The 15,921-nt window shown below is 44.5% G+C and overlaps 1 protein-coding gene across 3 annotated transcripts in view; it reads left to right on the top strand.

Annotated features, from left to right (window-relative positions):
* Nucleotides 1-4,981: 4,981 nt before the first annotated feature.
* Nucleotides 4,982-15,921, top strand: part of LOC119165261 (uncharacterized) — a 104,630-nt gene continuing 93,690 nt past the window's right edge. The window contains exons 1-4 of one of the 3 annotated variants that reach the window (XM_075871318.1): nucleotides 4,982-5,184; nucleotides 12,673-12,951; nucleotides 15,103-15,274; nucleotides 15,676-15,882. In XM_075871318.1, coding sequence (XP_075727433.1) covers nucleotides 5,124-5,184; nucleotides 12,673-12,951; nucleotides 15,103-15,274; nucleotides 15,676-15,882 — 719 coding nt within the window. In that variant the 5' untranslated portion in view covers nucleotides 4,982-5,123. The remainder of the gene's footprint in view (nucleotides 5,185-12,672; nucleotides 12,952-15,102; nucleotides 15,275-15,675; nucleotides 15,883-15,921) is intronic. The other 2 variants (XM_075871319.1, XM_075871317.1) reach the window with 2 other exon arrangements.

Below are 15,921 nucleotides of genomic sequence, written 5' to 3'. Positions count from 1 at the left end.
GTGAGTCTATCCTCTCATTATCAAAGCAATAGCCACATGGAAACATTTGCGCATCAACCATTACCAAAATCTATTAAAAGGATGCAATATCTTTCATCGTGTTGGAGGAAAGCAAAGTGGAGAGACTACGCCATGGCGCACACGCCAGTTTAAGCGAAATGAGCCTTGGCGCACACGCCAGTATAAGCGCACGCACGCGCGCGCGCGCGCACGCACACACACACACACACACACACACACACACACACACACACACACACACACACACACACACACACACACACACACACACACACACACACACACACACACCATATAATCTCGTCAGGCAAAATTATAAAAATGTTTCATGTACCTGGCCATATGGGAATTTTGGGAAATGAGCTAGCTGACGCTGCAGCTGCATTAGGAGGGAAATCAGGCTTCGTGCGTTACGCCAAAATATCTATTCGGTCAGTACGAACTCAGTTTCATAAAATCGAATTCATATTGGCACATCCATTGGCAGACTGAGGGACCTGAGACAACGCTATTTCATTGGATCACAAGTCCGTACAAAATTCCTCAATGGTTCCCGCCTCCTAAAAACCTAACACACTTATTATCTGGTCACGGACACTTTCAGTATTATCTTCATTGATTCAATATAACTGCATCGGACAGGTGTATGTGCGGTGCACCTTGCTTGAGCGAACAACACTACTTTAATGAATGCCCTAACACGCAACACATTGTGACCCATTTACGTGTGCCCAAAAGTGATACAACACTACCTGCGCATTATTATGGGCTATTGACCAATAGAAAATCTCGCGCGTATCTACTTCAGTTAGTGACTGTCATGCGCAACTCTGTTTCTATGACATCCACATGACACGTATTAGCTTCCAACACTTTATCAGGACGTCGCTTCATACTCCGAATCACCTCCCTATCACAACTTTTGCGTGAGTGCTCTCGATTACAGTCGCAGTTATGCCAACAAAGGTGGGGGAAAACCTCGGCGACTGATAACGATAGCATCACTGCTCCATTTTCCCTAAGTACTCGAACCATAGGATTCGCAACGCTTGCGCAAGTACCTAATCCTGCCCTCCCCCCCCCCCTTTTTTTTTAAAAAAAGCTTGTTACTATTGCGAATGGCGCCTTGTCTAAGTTCGCAGCGGCAAACAGGCTGCCCAAGGTTCCCTGCTGCATCGCTGGTTGGAACGACAGCCCGACGTGCCTGGCTACATGACTCCTGGTGAAGAAATGGGCTTCGATATCACAGAGGCCACTGCTACCATCCTCGTCAACGTTTACCCATCCTCAAGACCACTGGCTCGCATCCCACTTCGTTGTTTGTTTTTGGACTTTCTGCATTCAACGACAATGCATTTAAAATAAACACACACACACACACACACACACACACACACACACACACACACACGCACACACACACACACACACACACACACACACACACACACACACACACACACACACACACACACACACACACACACACACACACACACACACAAATCCGAAATGCAGGTTGATTTCTAGGCGCAATAATATTCAAAAAACATTTTCAGTGAACCTGGAACAGTCCGTAATACGTTTGATTTGACTTGTCATAGTGTGCGAGGCTTGTGTGCAGCATCGGACAAGTGTCAAAGGTGCAAGAAACGAGCACTTTCTCAATGCTTTCTTGCACCTTCTTACATTTTGAACTTGCCAGTAAGTGATTGCGGGGGGGGGGGGGGGGGGGGCTTATCGGGATATTTGAACTTCCCGAGGCTCAAACGTATATGTTGATGCCCCAGGAGAGCCAAGGGTTCCCTGGTATGTGCATAGAAGGGGTACAAGCTTTATCGACGCGCATAAACTTTCCTTCAGGCCATGTGGAGTTGCGGGAAAACTATCATCATCATGATTGGCCTTCATCATCTGTTTGCTCCCTGAACACGAGAGCCAATTTATATGGTGTGGGATGCAATTAACTGTGACCAGAAGAAGAACAAGCACACACCAAAAGAGAGAAAGAAAGATATAGAAAAGAAGTTCTTGGAACGGAAAAGTTTTGCAGAGCTCCATGTTAGCATTTTGGGCTACTGCCCATTACGCGATCATCCTCCTCCTCATCATCATCATCATGACTATGTCTACTGCAGGACAAAGGCCTCTCCCGTGTTTCGCCAGTCAACTTGATTCTGTGCTTGCTGCTGCTACTTTATTCCTACAAACTTCCTAATCTAATCTGTACACCGAGTTTTCTGTCTCCCCCTAAGCCGTATTACGCGATACACCATGTCTATTTGAATGCGTGCATCATTGTTCTAATATAGCATGCACAACGAACCAGTGCGAACGCTGCGAACCCTGTAAAAACACTCTAGTGAATCCCCTCTCGGAGTGAATCTTTTCTTTCGGAATGAAGTTCAAGCAACTAATGCTCTGAAGTACCATCGCGTACCAAACCCCAAGAAAGGGCACTAGACGTTCACCAAATATTCATTTTCTAATGTGATTGAGTGAAGGGTGCTCAAGAAGCGACGAGCTTTCGATGGTCATCTTACCATTCAATCACTTGAATTTACCTTCAACAGTAGGTGGTTTGCGAAGCGAACCCCACGCAAAAGCGTTTCCATGCATGTATCTAAAAGCCTTTTATTTTGCGTAGCCTATTTCAAGATCCTAATTCGATTTCGGGACATGGAAACAATCGTTTGCCGCAATGTTTTGCCACGCCACAATCGTGCGCCAGCGGCTACGACTTTGCCAAATATTACTAACCTGCTTCACATCGAAGGACGAGGAATAAAACCAAAAAGTAGCCAAGTGGCCAAGGCGTTTTTTCAGCTACTACCGACCCTAAAAGGTCTCCCAAACCTGGCGACCCTGATACAGGGGGAAGTCCGGGCTCGAGAGCTATTCGGGGTTATTGTGTGCATTAGACTACCCCAATATGAAACGAACTGTTGACGCCGGAAACAGTACGACGCACAGTCTTCGCTCTAAATGTATGTACATTGAAAGGCTGTACAAGACAGAACGCTGGAAAAGAAGCCTAAAGGCTAGGCAACGTTTACAAGTTATAAGAAGAATTTTCTTAAAGTCAGTTGTCGGAGTAACAAAACAAGGGAAGCGCAGCGGAAGGTGGCAGAAAAGTAAGTGTTCTAATAAAGTGAGGCATAATTTGTTAAGATGAGAGGAAATCATTAGGCGCCTGCCTCAAATGACTGGAGAAGGAGAAAAAGTTTATTTCAACAGCCTGCCTGTGATTCTTGCCCCCGCGTCTCTTCATCCATGCAAGGTCGCCTTCGGGTTGGGCAACACGACTTCCGGCGACTAACCACCACTCGGCGACGGCACCGCCGTGTTTTATCTACACCAGTACCAAACACGCATGTGTTCAACGAAAAAAAAAATACTTGCAGGGGGAATGAGGGGGATGCCTACGCCCCGAAAAAATGTGACTGCATCGGAATCGGAAGTTGACATTGCACAAGCGAAGAAGTCTGTCGTTGGCGCCACGAGTCTCGAGTAGGCGAAGAGTACGGAGTGCTCCGCACAACGTATTGAGACGTGTGTAACACCGGGCACCCTGGTCACCTGCCAAGACGGCGAGGCTTTCAGCGGCACCCTGTCGATTCTCCTACGTGACCCAAGAGCAGGGCCTTGTCCTCATGGAACTTTTTAGTTGACTTATGGTTTTGCAATCATTAGTTTAGTAACGTCACTTTTTAAATATTTTTTCAGTGTGCGCTGCGTCACACGAGAAGTCCAGATTCGAGTGCACGATATTTTTCTTTGGCAATGTTTCTTTCTGTATTTTCTTTTCCTTCATATACACTCAATTTATTACCAATCTCCGTTGTGTATGTTTTTACTTTTATTATTCTTTCAGACCATGGTTAGATCTGCTGTTATAAAGGTCTAAACGCTGCAGGCCCGTCTGCTCAGATTCGGGTGCACGTTACAGAACACCAGGTGGTTGAAATTTCCGGAGCCCTCCACTACAGCGTCTCTCATAATCATATTGTAGGTTTTGGACGTTAAACCTCCCATATCAATCATCAGATCCGCTGTTGTTTCTTTTTCAACCCGTGAATTTGTTTTTTTCTCTTTGTCTGCTCAGTTAATTTTTATCTCTCGCTCTGGTTTTTATTTCAATAAATGCTTGTTTGTGTTCAATCAAATGTCCATGTCTGCTCGATGAGTCTGTCGATCAGACACTAATACCACTGCACGTGCGAGCCAGCGTGGGTCGACCAACGTACACAAATTTAAAATGTACCACTTCGAGACCTTTTAGGCATCACATTCCTAAAATAAAAGCAGAAGCCTGCGGGTTTTCGCACGCCGCTCTTAGATGGGTGGGGCGTCATTCGAAGTTTGTGACAGCGCGTAACGGACGTAATTTGGAAGGATAGAGAATGGAAGTTTTTGTTTCGAAAGTAGCCTAGAATAGGCACCAGATTTTTTAGACAAACAATACTCTGAAAATAGTTACAACTGGAGCCCTGGCACAGCTACCAATTGTCAGTGTAATGATAATGCAATCGCACTTATCATATATACCAACCACGAAATGCCCAATACTTTTTATGAGTTCGTCAGTGCCGTAGTTTCACGGATGGTCCAATGTCTTCTGCTTGACGAGGAACTGTCGCCTCTGACCTGTCATTTCCTATCCAATCACACCATTCAGCTTGCAAAAGCCGGTTGGCTTTTGTACACTGAAAGCGCCCTCGTAAGCTTCTTCTGTACTGCCTATTTCTATTTCTTTTTGTGCCTGCGCTCTCTCTCTTGGTATATTGTGTTATCATCCCGGACATTGCCATCAGAAAGTACCGACATACCTGAATATACCACATCTCACTGTTGTGCAATAAACACTTCAGGAGGAAATTCTTCGCGTAGTGCGATAAATACATATAAAGCACACGAGCAGGGCCATGCGATATCTGCCTTTTTTCCCCTTCCTATTCTCGTATCGCACGCATTCGCAGAACTCAAGAACCGAACACTCCGAGATAACGAAACGTTTCGATAAAGCCACTTTTGGGACGACAAGAGGTGATGCATTCGTACTCACTCACTTCGCCTAAGGTGCCGCTGGTACAGAAGCAACGATGAGCTATCCCTGCGAGAAAGCGGAGAATAGACTTCGGATGGAGCAAGCGCCTCCGGCATGTAAGTACATTTTGTTTGTGTCTTTAGACTTGTGGGTTACACGGAAGTTAAATGCAAATTAAATCCGTGTGCTGGTTGGTTGGTTGGCCCTTAAATTTCTGGCGCAACCCACCATGGGGGATCGGCGAGGAAATGGATGGTACGTTACTTCAAAAGTGAAATTGTTTGTCGAGCCGAATAAGTTTAGATAGGAATGTTTGAAAAAAAAAACAAATTCTTAAGACATAGAATGAAATTACAATAAATAAAGGAAAGGAAAATGAAAATTCGACAAGATAATAGGGTTGAAAATAAAGTCAATCCATGCCTAAGCTGTGCAAGACAAAGAATCTGAGGTGGTCAGAGTGAATGCGTACTCTCCACTACAGCGTTTGTCGATCAACAGCGTGGTTTTGGCAGGTAAAAGAAATATTATCAATACTACTACTACTACTACTACTACTACTACTACTACGACTACTGATACTACTACTACTACTACAACTACTACTACTACTACTAATATTAATAATAATATTACCTTAGTGAATTCACACGTGACTGTATAAAGGTGAAGTCAGGTGTTGCCGCTTCCCCTTGTTCCGCTCTACCGAATCCATTTTTCTGTTACCACATCTAGCCAAACTAGCTAATAAGTGACACAAAAGAAGTCGACAGAAGGTAGACCATTAGCGGAAATTGGAGGCTTCAAAAATGAATGTTGCTGAACTATGGGTGTCCGTGGCGTCAATGTTTCAGCAAGTGCATTTCATTTCATTTCATTTCATTTATTTACTCTCAAGGCACTGGGCATTACAGAGAGGAGTGGGACATGAGGAGTGGGAGATGTTCTTGCCTTTCATGTACACTCTTACTAAGTGCGCCAAAAAACTGTTTATTCTCGCAGAACCTTGGTTTGAGCTAGTTAGTGCTGGATTATAACTTAAAATTGTTCGGGTGCGAATTGAACGACGACACATAACACGAGAAATAGAACAGGTGTCATCTTCTATAACAAATATTGTTCCACAATGGAAAGATGATTTGATAGCAAAGGCAAACCAAGTGATGATGTGCTCGCATATCACATTTTTATCCTAACAAAGAACTTCACGACGTGTTGCTAGGAAAACTGACTTCTTCCTCTTGAACGGATAGTGAAGCCTTGCTGACGCAGACGTTGCCCCTTTGACTTATGTTATAGGCCCAAATTCCTTCTCTTCATCTTTTCTTTTTCTGCTTGTGAAATTACCTTAAGTGAACTTGGGGTAGCATCTACACACCCTGCACTTAGTATCCACAAGGCCACCATATCAATGTTTACATACAGAGGGTATTTTCTGGCCCCATCATGGAAGCACTGCCTGGTTTGGCCTATATATAACTTTTTTTGTAACTCAATAGAATTAGGTACACAACAATGAGGTACACAACGGCTGACCCACGCTCAGTAAATACAGTTGCATACTTTGTGGAACACATCTTCACCTTTCTGCTCCTCGTGGTGCACACCACAGAGAGTTGTTTGCACGGCGCAGTCATTGCAGTATGGAAATCATGACGGTGTGCTAGCTGTTTGCGAATGTGATATATAGCATGACTGTAAGGAAAGACTGGCACCGCTATCGTTTATTCGTTCCTTTTTTTTTCTCTGGGCATCGTCTTTGCGCATGTCGTTAGTTTCAAGGCAGTCTCACAAACACTTAAAATCATAATTGAAGGGTATACAGCTTCCCTTAAACGGTTTAGCTGCGCTTCGACGCTGGCTGTCACTTGATGAACGTAGGAGTTCGGAACAGCACTTGTTATGTACCATATTAGAATGCTCGTTTTATAACTTGCAAATGATCATTTTCCCAATGTAGTAGGCCTTCCTTGCCACGGGTATCTCACGCAGAAAAATTGTGCGCTTAGGGAGTGCTCAACACTTTTAGTTCTATAAAACGCAACGCACTTTCCTGCGGCGGCTCGGGTGTGAATTCCAGCCCTCTTGGTTGTTGAGAAATCAGAAGGGCTGATTTTCCTTGAGAAAGAACGGATTAGACATCACCTATAAATGCATTAATTGTGTGAATGCTTGAACTTGTCAAGACTACCAAATCACTAATGTAATTTTATACATTGACTACGGGACTATCACAAAACGGACTGAAAACCCGTTTCTCAATATGAAGCAGGAAAATATAACTTAGTACCGGATCTATTTCGGAACCAATGCAAATCTGTGCTCACTGAGCGTAAAACTTCTGGCCATAGACGAGAGCTGTCGAAGTTAGGTTAAATTCTATGAGTGATGAAAGCCTGTAGGTAATACTGTCTGTACGGTCTTCAAAGCGCTGCTTCAAAAGTTATAAAAAGAAGCATTGCAACCACGTGCTTAAAACTGCTCTTCAGAAACTGCGCGTCATCAAGTGAAAGTCATGGACGCAGCACAGTTCAGCCAGATAAGAAAGCTTGAATACTCAGATTAGATTTCAAGTGTTTGTGAAACCACCTTGAAGCACAGAACACGCACAAAGACGATGCACAGAGGAAAAAAAATAACAGAAAAAAATTATGCCGGTGAGAGTGGTGCCGTAAGCCTTAACCGCATGCACGCGAATTCCCAGCGTCAGTGACAAACTTGCTCCGTCACGTCGCGACGACTGCAACTACATGTTGGCGACAAAATGTCATTGTTGCTTGAATGAAAACTAACGCGTGCATACTCATAAATTGCAAATAGAAGTCATAAATTGCGAATAGAAGTTGGTCGATGACAACATGCCAAATTTATTGTTGTCTCGTCTGGCGTAAGGAAGCCACAAAAGCATTTCAATACCTTACTTTTTCGCAATCTTTGGTTTAACCACGACAGGCTGCCTATAAAAGCGTGTTTACGCTACGACGGCTACGACGTACTTTGCATGACGATTTCGCATTGCAGCAAGCGACCAAATTGTTACAAGCTACCGTCGTACCGTCGAGGCATCAAAACAAAACTGAGACATCAAAACACGATGAGGCAAAATGAGGCATCAAAACACGATGTTTCCGAGAAAATACGGCCGCTCTTTCACTCCCCGCGTGCGATGAGGTTGTAAAAAAAGGTAGTCGGCACCTTGCATTCCTTGAAGTAGCAGCGGATAACAAGCATCGAGACCGAGTTGCAAACGAAGTGACCACCATGAGCGCAGTCATACTGCCGGAAACGGTCACGCTGGCTTCCGGGCGACAAGCCATTTTTCCAGTTTCCCAGAAACGTGCGATGCGACAAGCGGCGGTGACGGATGAACCTCCGCGACAGCAAATTTCGTCACTCGTCGCTGCCACGAGCAAATCACGTGCATGCTGTTAGGGCTTTTATATTGTCACAGAAAAGACGAGACACCGTATTGACGAGGCTGTGGATGAGATGTATTAAAAACCAGCGTGACCGGTTGACCAGCGATCGAGCGGAGACAACCCTTCGTCTTCCTCCTAAGGCACACACGGCCGTTGTCTCCTAGAATATCAATATGCGTGCACGTAGCATAATCCCCGGCGACAGAAGCGCCGTCTGGGCGCATCTAACCCCATCATTCACAAACATTCCTCGACTCGAGTTTCACCCTTCACTTGACAGAGTTGCGCACCGCGCCGCTCCTCGGCTGAAAATGACACTGCGCTACTCAAGAATGGCAGTAAATTATCACTGATATGCAGTGACTTGCCCTGCCTAGACATGGCACTCTCATCGGCTTTTTCAAGTGAATGTGGAGCGTTGAGTGAAGGGGCGTTCTAAAATACGGGTGTAAATGTCAACGTCACTGGGAGGGCTTCAAGTGCGCAACGTATCTCCTGACTGAGCGTGCCAGCCCTGGCCAAAAGAAGCGTCGGCGTAAGTGCGTGACACACCAAGGTGACATGGAGTTCGTGTAGAACTTCCGAGAGAAGGTGTTTCGGAATGACAGGCAGCAGGGTCGGTCCATCCGGGTCAAAATTTTGGCGGTATAATACGCCATCGCGGAGCACGAATGAGCAATTGGACTGATAAAATGAGCAATTGGACTGATTCAAGGCTCTCGACTATCACAAGCAAGGATGCATCACGTCACTGCTCATCACCGATGCACGTCATTTGCAAAAGGGAAAAGACACAAGGGTTGGTGTCGGGCATAGTGCTCGATTCAGCGACGATTCAGCGTAGCAATATTTATGCTGTATCACACAATCTCAGAAAGACAGCATCCCATCATGGGGTCTGTGTTGCTATGTCACCGCCTTCTATACTTTCGGCCTGTGCGCCATGATGAGTACAAAAAAGACGATATGTTTGACTAAGCATAAGACTACTTACGGAGCACACGTCGGCAGTTGTGTACCTTATGCCATTGAGTGTGTGAAAATGATATAGAGGACAAAATTAGCAGTGTCTCAGTGACGTGGCCATGCAACAGCGAAACAACGAAAGAAGAAACAAAGAATAAGCATGGTTGATTGGATTTGATATAACACGAAAGAAAACAAAAGTGTGTTAGACAAACTCTTGTGGCTGGTGTAGTAGTTCAGGGCAAGAGCGTAATCAGAACATGTTGTGTAACAGCCAGAAGAGCATTTATGATTGAACGCGGAGCTTCAACTAAGGTCGAAATTTTGTGGCGTCTTAAAAAGTTATTAAACACTACGAGCACACTAGAGATGAGGTAAACGCAACATGCGCCATGGTCATAATTTTTCACGCGGTGAGCGTAAGTGGGCAACGCGATGTTACAACTACGGAGGCAAGGCAGGCTATGTTTGATGTAGATAGATGCTATGAGTGAGACGGACGCTTTAATATAGACGCTTGAGCTAAGACCACCCTTTTTGGTGTGTAAAGGCATTGACAGAACCGCACTTTTCTTATTGGAAACACGCTGAATTGGTCAGAATCGTAGCAATGAAAGTTTGCAGGAGCTAATCGCAGAGGTCATGGTCTTGATGAATTAGCTGATTTTATCACTTAGAGAGGGCGACAGCACCCCGCCGACCACTACCACTTTGAAAGAAAAATGCGAGATATAAAAGGCGCGCTTGGAAAGCTTTCAGAGTATGTAACACTGGCACAGTAGCCCGACGTCTGTGCTTCCCTACCGAGAGAACCTGTGTTATATTAAAAACATTTTATGAAGCAGCATATACAAAGCTAGATAAATTGTACACATCTCTATTGTGCAACATACGACATAACCTTACTCTTCAAAATTATATTGTACCCGTCTCATTTACCAGCCATGATACGCTTGAGTTCTACTTTAACGTTACAAAAAACTCACGTGGCCGGTCAGAGGCATAACTGCCACGTCTGGCATACATGCACACTATTTTGTTCCAGCAAGATACCGCATGTGCATGTAGATAATGACTGCATCGTGAAGCAGTTCGCAAGCGCGAAGACCGAAGCCACGTCCACGACTTTTCTTGCAATACGTTATCTCGGCATACATGGTAGCCACGTTCTTGTCTACCGGCGAACTGGGTTATCATTCGTGAACTTGACATCAGAAAACACCAAGATACGTGATGAAGGGTCACGCGCTCTCTGATACAACACGTACTGTAGTAGGAAAAACTTCACGTTCTGTGATAAGGTACAGAAATCACACACTCCGCTGTGCTATCTTTACTGTTCTCGTATCAGACACTCCTAAAGTATAGCACGGACTTGTCTGTCGCGATAAAGCCGCATTTTAATGACGAAGACAAAATGTTTTCACACGCCCAGCTTGCCGAAAGGTAGCTTGTACAGAAATGCCGGTGGGTTGTTACGTAGGCGCTGAAAGGATACTAAGTAACTAGTGCCTTTATAGCCTCAGCCTATCGGCTGTTTTTGTTCTGCAATGTTTCTTGACCACTGCCTAAGAAATGAATTAGCTGAAAAATTCTGCTCCCTTTCCTAAAGCTTGGTTTTACCATTTGGTGCAAATATTGTATTTCTAAATACGTAGTCTTAGCAATGACAGTACATATATGTGTTCTTTTAAGTGCGAAGCATTTCCTAGCGAACTTCGGCGACATTGAGCATATCTATCTATCTATCTATCTATCTATCTATCTATCTATCTATCTATCTATCTATCTATCTATCTATCTATCTATCTATCTATCTATCTATCTATCTATCTATCTATCTATCTATCTATCTATCTATCTATCTATCTATCTATCTATCTATCTATCTATCTATCTATCTATCTATCTATCTATCTATCTATCTATCTATCTATCTATCTATCTATCTATCTATCTATCTATCTATCTATCTATCTATCTATCTATCTATCTATCTATCTATCTATCTATCTATCTATCTATCTATCTATCTATCTATCTATCTATCTATCTATCTATCTATCTATCTATCTATCTAGCCACTTACGTTTAAGTGCTCTCGTGGTCACCCCTTGAACTGGACGTGAAGCAAAATCAGCGTGGGAGGGCAAGATGGTTTGACGAATATGACACGCTGGTCAAGATATGTGTAATGTCACAATCCCGTTGCGTACGTCATCAAACACTTCCCGCCATACAGTGGCACATACACTTTGGCGGGCATGTGCCGCTGGTATGCGATATGTGCTCCAGGTGATTGACACTTAGTATCTACCCAGGAACGATGAGAACAAACATGGGCAAACTTGAATGTGCGAACGTTAAGCGATAGTCTACATCGGTAGCGTCGACCAGGCGAATGCAAAGAATAAATGTCAGGGTCCCAGCTGGAATCGATCCTAAGCATTCTGCGTTGCAATGAAATATTTTACCACAGAGCTAGGCCAGGTCTCGAAACAACTTTTCAAATAGACGCTATGGTCTTCGTGAAACATCAATAGCGGTTGCAGTGCTGCCTACCCAATTATATAAACATTAAAAATTTACTTTTTTGATACAGCCGTCACGTCTGGTAAGCGTAAATTATGGTTAGTTGCCATGCGTTGAAGTTGATTCATGTAGCAGTGTTCAAGGCCAGCATTCTCGCGAGCATCAGCGCTTCATATCAGCTTATGGTGTTTTTAATACGCATGTTCAAGTTAGAATCGTTGAGTAAGTGCAAACAACTGGCTATATCTGCAACTATTCAACTTATGTCTATGCGTGCAACATTTGTAAATATATTCAGCGTCATTTAAAGACGTGTCACTAAATAAAAAAAAATTGCAACACGGTCACCTTCGCTCCGCATGCTTCGCATAACATCGATTCTGAAGTACGTGGGATATGCAGAATTTTTTTTCTCTACCTAGTCGAGTTTCCTTCTCCAAATTGAATATCAAGACGCGTTGAAGAGGGTGTCTACCAATGATTCTTGACAATGACCCCTCAATGATTGCTCTTTGAACATCCTTTGATGACCCTCATTGTTATAGCAGAGAGTGCACTGTGGTGCCTGAATGAATGTGTTGTTTGTACGTGTTTCTTTGCCCTCTGGTCAGTAGCGAAGTTTTCAATGCAGCCACACACACAAGAGTGCCTATGGAAATATAAATGTTGCCCACAACGTCCACGTAGTGAATGGCCGTGCGTACGCACCACCACCGGACTACGGAGACGCGCCTCCGACCATCCTCAACACTCCGGTAACTCCTGAATTGACGACGGTGCCCCCTAGTCAAGAAGGCGACTGGTGGACGCAGACTAAGCTGTGGTACAGGCAGCAATGGAAGAAGACAGACCCCGTGCTTCCAGCGGTATCGGCTTCGCTAGGCTTAGCTGTGACGGCAGCGTCTCTGGCAGGCAATCTGACTGGTGCTGGAATGGTGATGGTCCCGTTCGCCTTCGTATGGATAGGTAAGGCGTTTTGGTTTAAGCCTATTTGTGTTTATTCCATAGCAAGTTACAGTCTGGGATTATTTTTTAGATATAGATTTAACGTGACGTCATCTAACATATCTATATCTAGATCCAACATGGTGGTTTAGATGACGTGCAGACAGTGTAATCACGCAGTGCCTAACTTGGCAAATTGTGATCACGACGTCACTGAAGCGTTATTGACCAGATGTGCATGAAACAGAAATAGAATGCGATGCACACACGACTTCGACGTGATATCGCAATGTTCGCGCCCCACCATGTTTGCGCTCCAACGTGGCAGTTTCATTAACATAATTTCAGCCCTTATATAGCGTGGTGAACCTGTCAATAACCTACGCAAGATAGTCGATCGTAGTGCTTTCCATCACGACCCCAAGTGCTTTTTCGCTGTTATTTTCAACACCACACATGATACAAAATAAATGTTACTTGTGGTCGCCATGAAGTCAGATCTTTGCTGCAATTTGTCCAGAAGTTCAAGTTTGCAACTGATAACTAGCGAGATGAACATGACAAAGTATGGAAAGTCACTAACGTGAAATACGCTAGGCGTGCATGACGTCACGTGAATTAGAACTTTTTATTGGATGCACTGTCTATAAATGTTCTCTGTGGGTATATAAGCACCAACTGTTGGTGAAACTATCATTTCTTTTTATGATGGAACTGACCATAAAGAACAATTTTCAGATGCCAAGCAGCTCTTACACAAGCCTGTGTAACGCTCTCCGTCCGTGTCTCCGTGCCAATGCGCCGCACCGCGTTCCCCTCAACGCAGTTGGAACGATGCCAAGTAGTTCAAATCGCAGCTACGCGTTGACGTCATTCTTTTCCTCACCCACAGCAGGTGCCGGCTACTCCCGACCCACCTAGGTGTTGTTGCTCCTCGGCCCACTCGCAACACACTTCTGTCTCGCCTCACTCTATCTGCCACCAGCAACGCTCGATCGCATGTCGAACGAAAACAGTCTTTCGGCTCGTTTATTTGTAATGAAACTTAGACGAAAACCCACCCCGCCTCCCTTGTCTTTGCGTTTAGAAGGAAAAATTTACTCGAGCAAAGGCTACACCAAGTTTTGCTCTGAACCACTCATCCAGCACCCTCGTCGACGCCAGTTTCAGCCGGGTCAACGGCGTATGCACCACTGCTGTTTCGCATCCCATCATGGTTCCCTCTGGAGAGATGGTCCATATCTTTTTACTATTTCACGCTTTACATACGTCATATCACGTACACCCGGGTCTTACACCAGCGATTCTCTCACCCGTAGGTCGCGGGTTCGATTCCGGCCATGGATGTCGCATTTTGATGGAGGCAAAATGCTATAGGCCCGTGTACTGTGCAATTTCTGTGCATGTTAAAGAACACCACATTGTCAAAATTTCCGGAGCCCCCCCCTAAGGCGTTTTTTACAATCGTATAGTACTTTACGATGAATCGTTCAGTGGTTTCAGGATTTAAAACTCCAGGAGATATTAATATTATTATTTCTATATAAAAATAGCATTATCAATAACAGTTATATTGATATAAATATTGGTATTAAGGTGTAATAAAACTAAATTATTATTATTATTATTACTATTATTATTATTATTATTATTATTATTATTATTATTATTATTATTATTATTATTATTATTATTATTATTATTATTATTATTATTATTATTATTATTATTATTATATTACACCACAGACTTTGAGAGGTTGCGTGAGAACGCAGGTAGCGAAAAGTCGTGTCGGCAGAATAGCCACCCTTTAGCTCCAGTGGAGTGACCACAGTCTTATAGCTTGTGAACCATAGAGTTTGAGCCATGGGAACGAGCTCATTTATGAGGTGATCGCACTGCGCACGCAATCCAGTAGGATAATGCATCGGCGAGGCAACGGGTAATTCGGTGGAGTTGACGCAGGGGGCCCCGAACGAAGATAGATTAAGGCAGTGGAGGCTCATCTCGGGAAGCTCGTTCATCAGCAGCAGCTGCAGGCTTTAGCACTTTAGCGTTTCCGGCCCATCTACAGAACGTTACAGGTCCCTTTCATGCAAGATCGATCAATAAGTTTATAACGCTCGCTGCAAGAGCAAGAGACAAACTGAATGTGCATTGATGTGTTTACAGGATGGAGCGCCCTCTTTTGGCTTCCGGTGTTCGGAGTTCTCGCAGTCTTTAGCGCAGGCCTGCTCGAGTCATGCTGCGAAATGCTGGAAGAGCGCCACGAGGAGTACCGCCGGTTCCACTGGTACACGCAGTACTCGGACATCGCGAACAGAGCCGTGGGACCAGGGCTATCGTAAGGTTCTACTTGACGACAAATCTCTCTTACATAATGAACTGAAGCCTGTCATGTCCTTTACTACTTACTTTTGGTTCGAGAAGAAGCAGGCACTCCTCATATATTGCCTAAGATCAAGATAATTTTAGGCACTGCAGATCTATTTCTTAGAGTATTGGGAGTACCAGACAGTCCGGATGTCTCACCTAGGACGAAGAGTCCTATAGGTACTCTGAATGTTTTGTTTACGACCAAGAGAATTCTGGACACCTGAGTGCCTCGCCTAGGACCAATAAAGTCCTTGGCATACAGGATGTTCTATCTAGGAACTAAAGAGTTCTGGGCACTTATGATGCTTACTCTAGGAGCAAGCCGACTATCGCCTATTACTGCGCCCTTATATATCGCTCTTTGTGCAGGAAGGTTGTGGGTGCCCTGCGATTGCTCTGCGTCGTGGGACTTTGGGCTTTGCTCATTGTGATCGCATCGGCCACTATGGTTGACTTCGTGGCCCTCACCCTACCAGTGCCAGTACCAAGGGGACACTTATACTGCGGCTTCGTTGTTGGCTGCGGAGTGCTGTTCGTTCTCTCCAGTGGTACCACGGCAACCTACTGCCGATACTGGTGAGTACAAAGGCGGAAACATGCCCCTTATTTTGTTTA

This window comes from Rhipicephalus microplus, chromosome 8 (genome assembly GCF_043290135.1).
Source record: "Rhipicephalus microplus isolate Deutch F79 chromosome 8, USDA_Rmic, whole genome shotgun sequence".
Taxonomy (NCBI): domain Eukaryota; kingdom Metazoa; phylum Arthropoda; class Arachnida; order Ixodida; family Ixodidae; genus Rhipicephalus; species Rhipicephalus microplus.
Note: the sequence above shows the minus strand (reverse complement) of the source record. Positions and strands in the feature narration are given on the sequence as shown.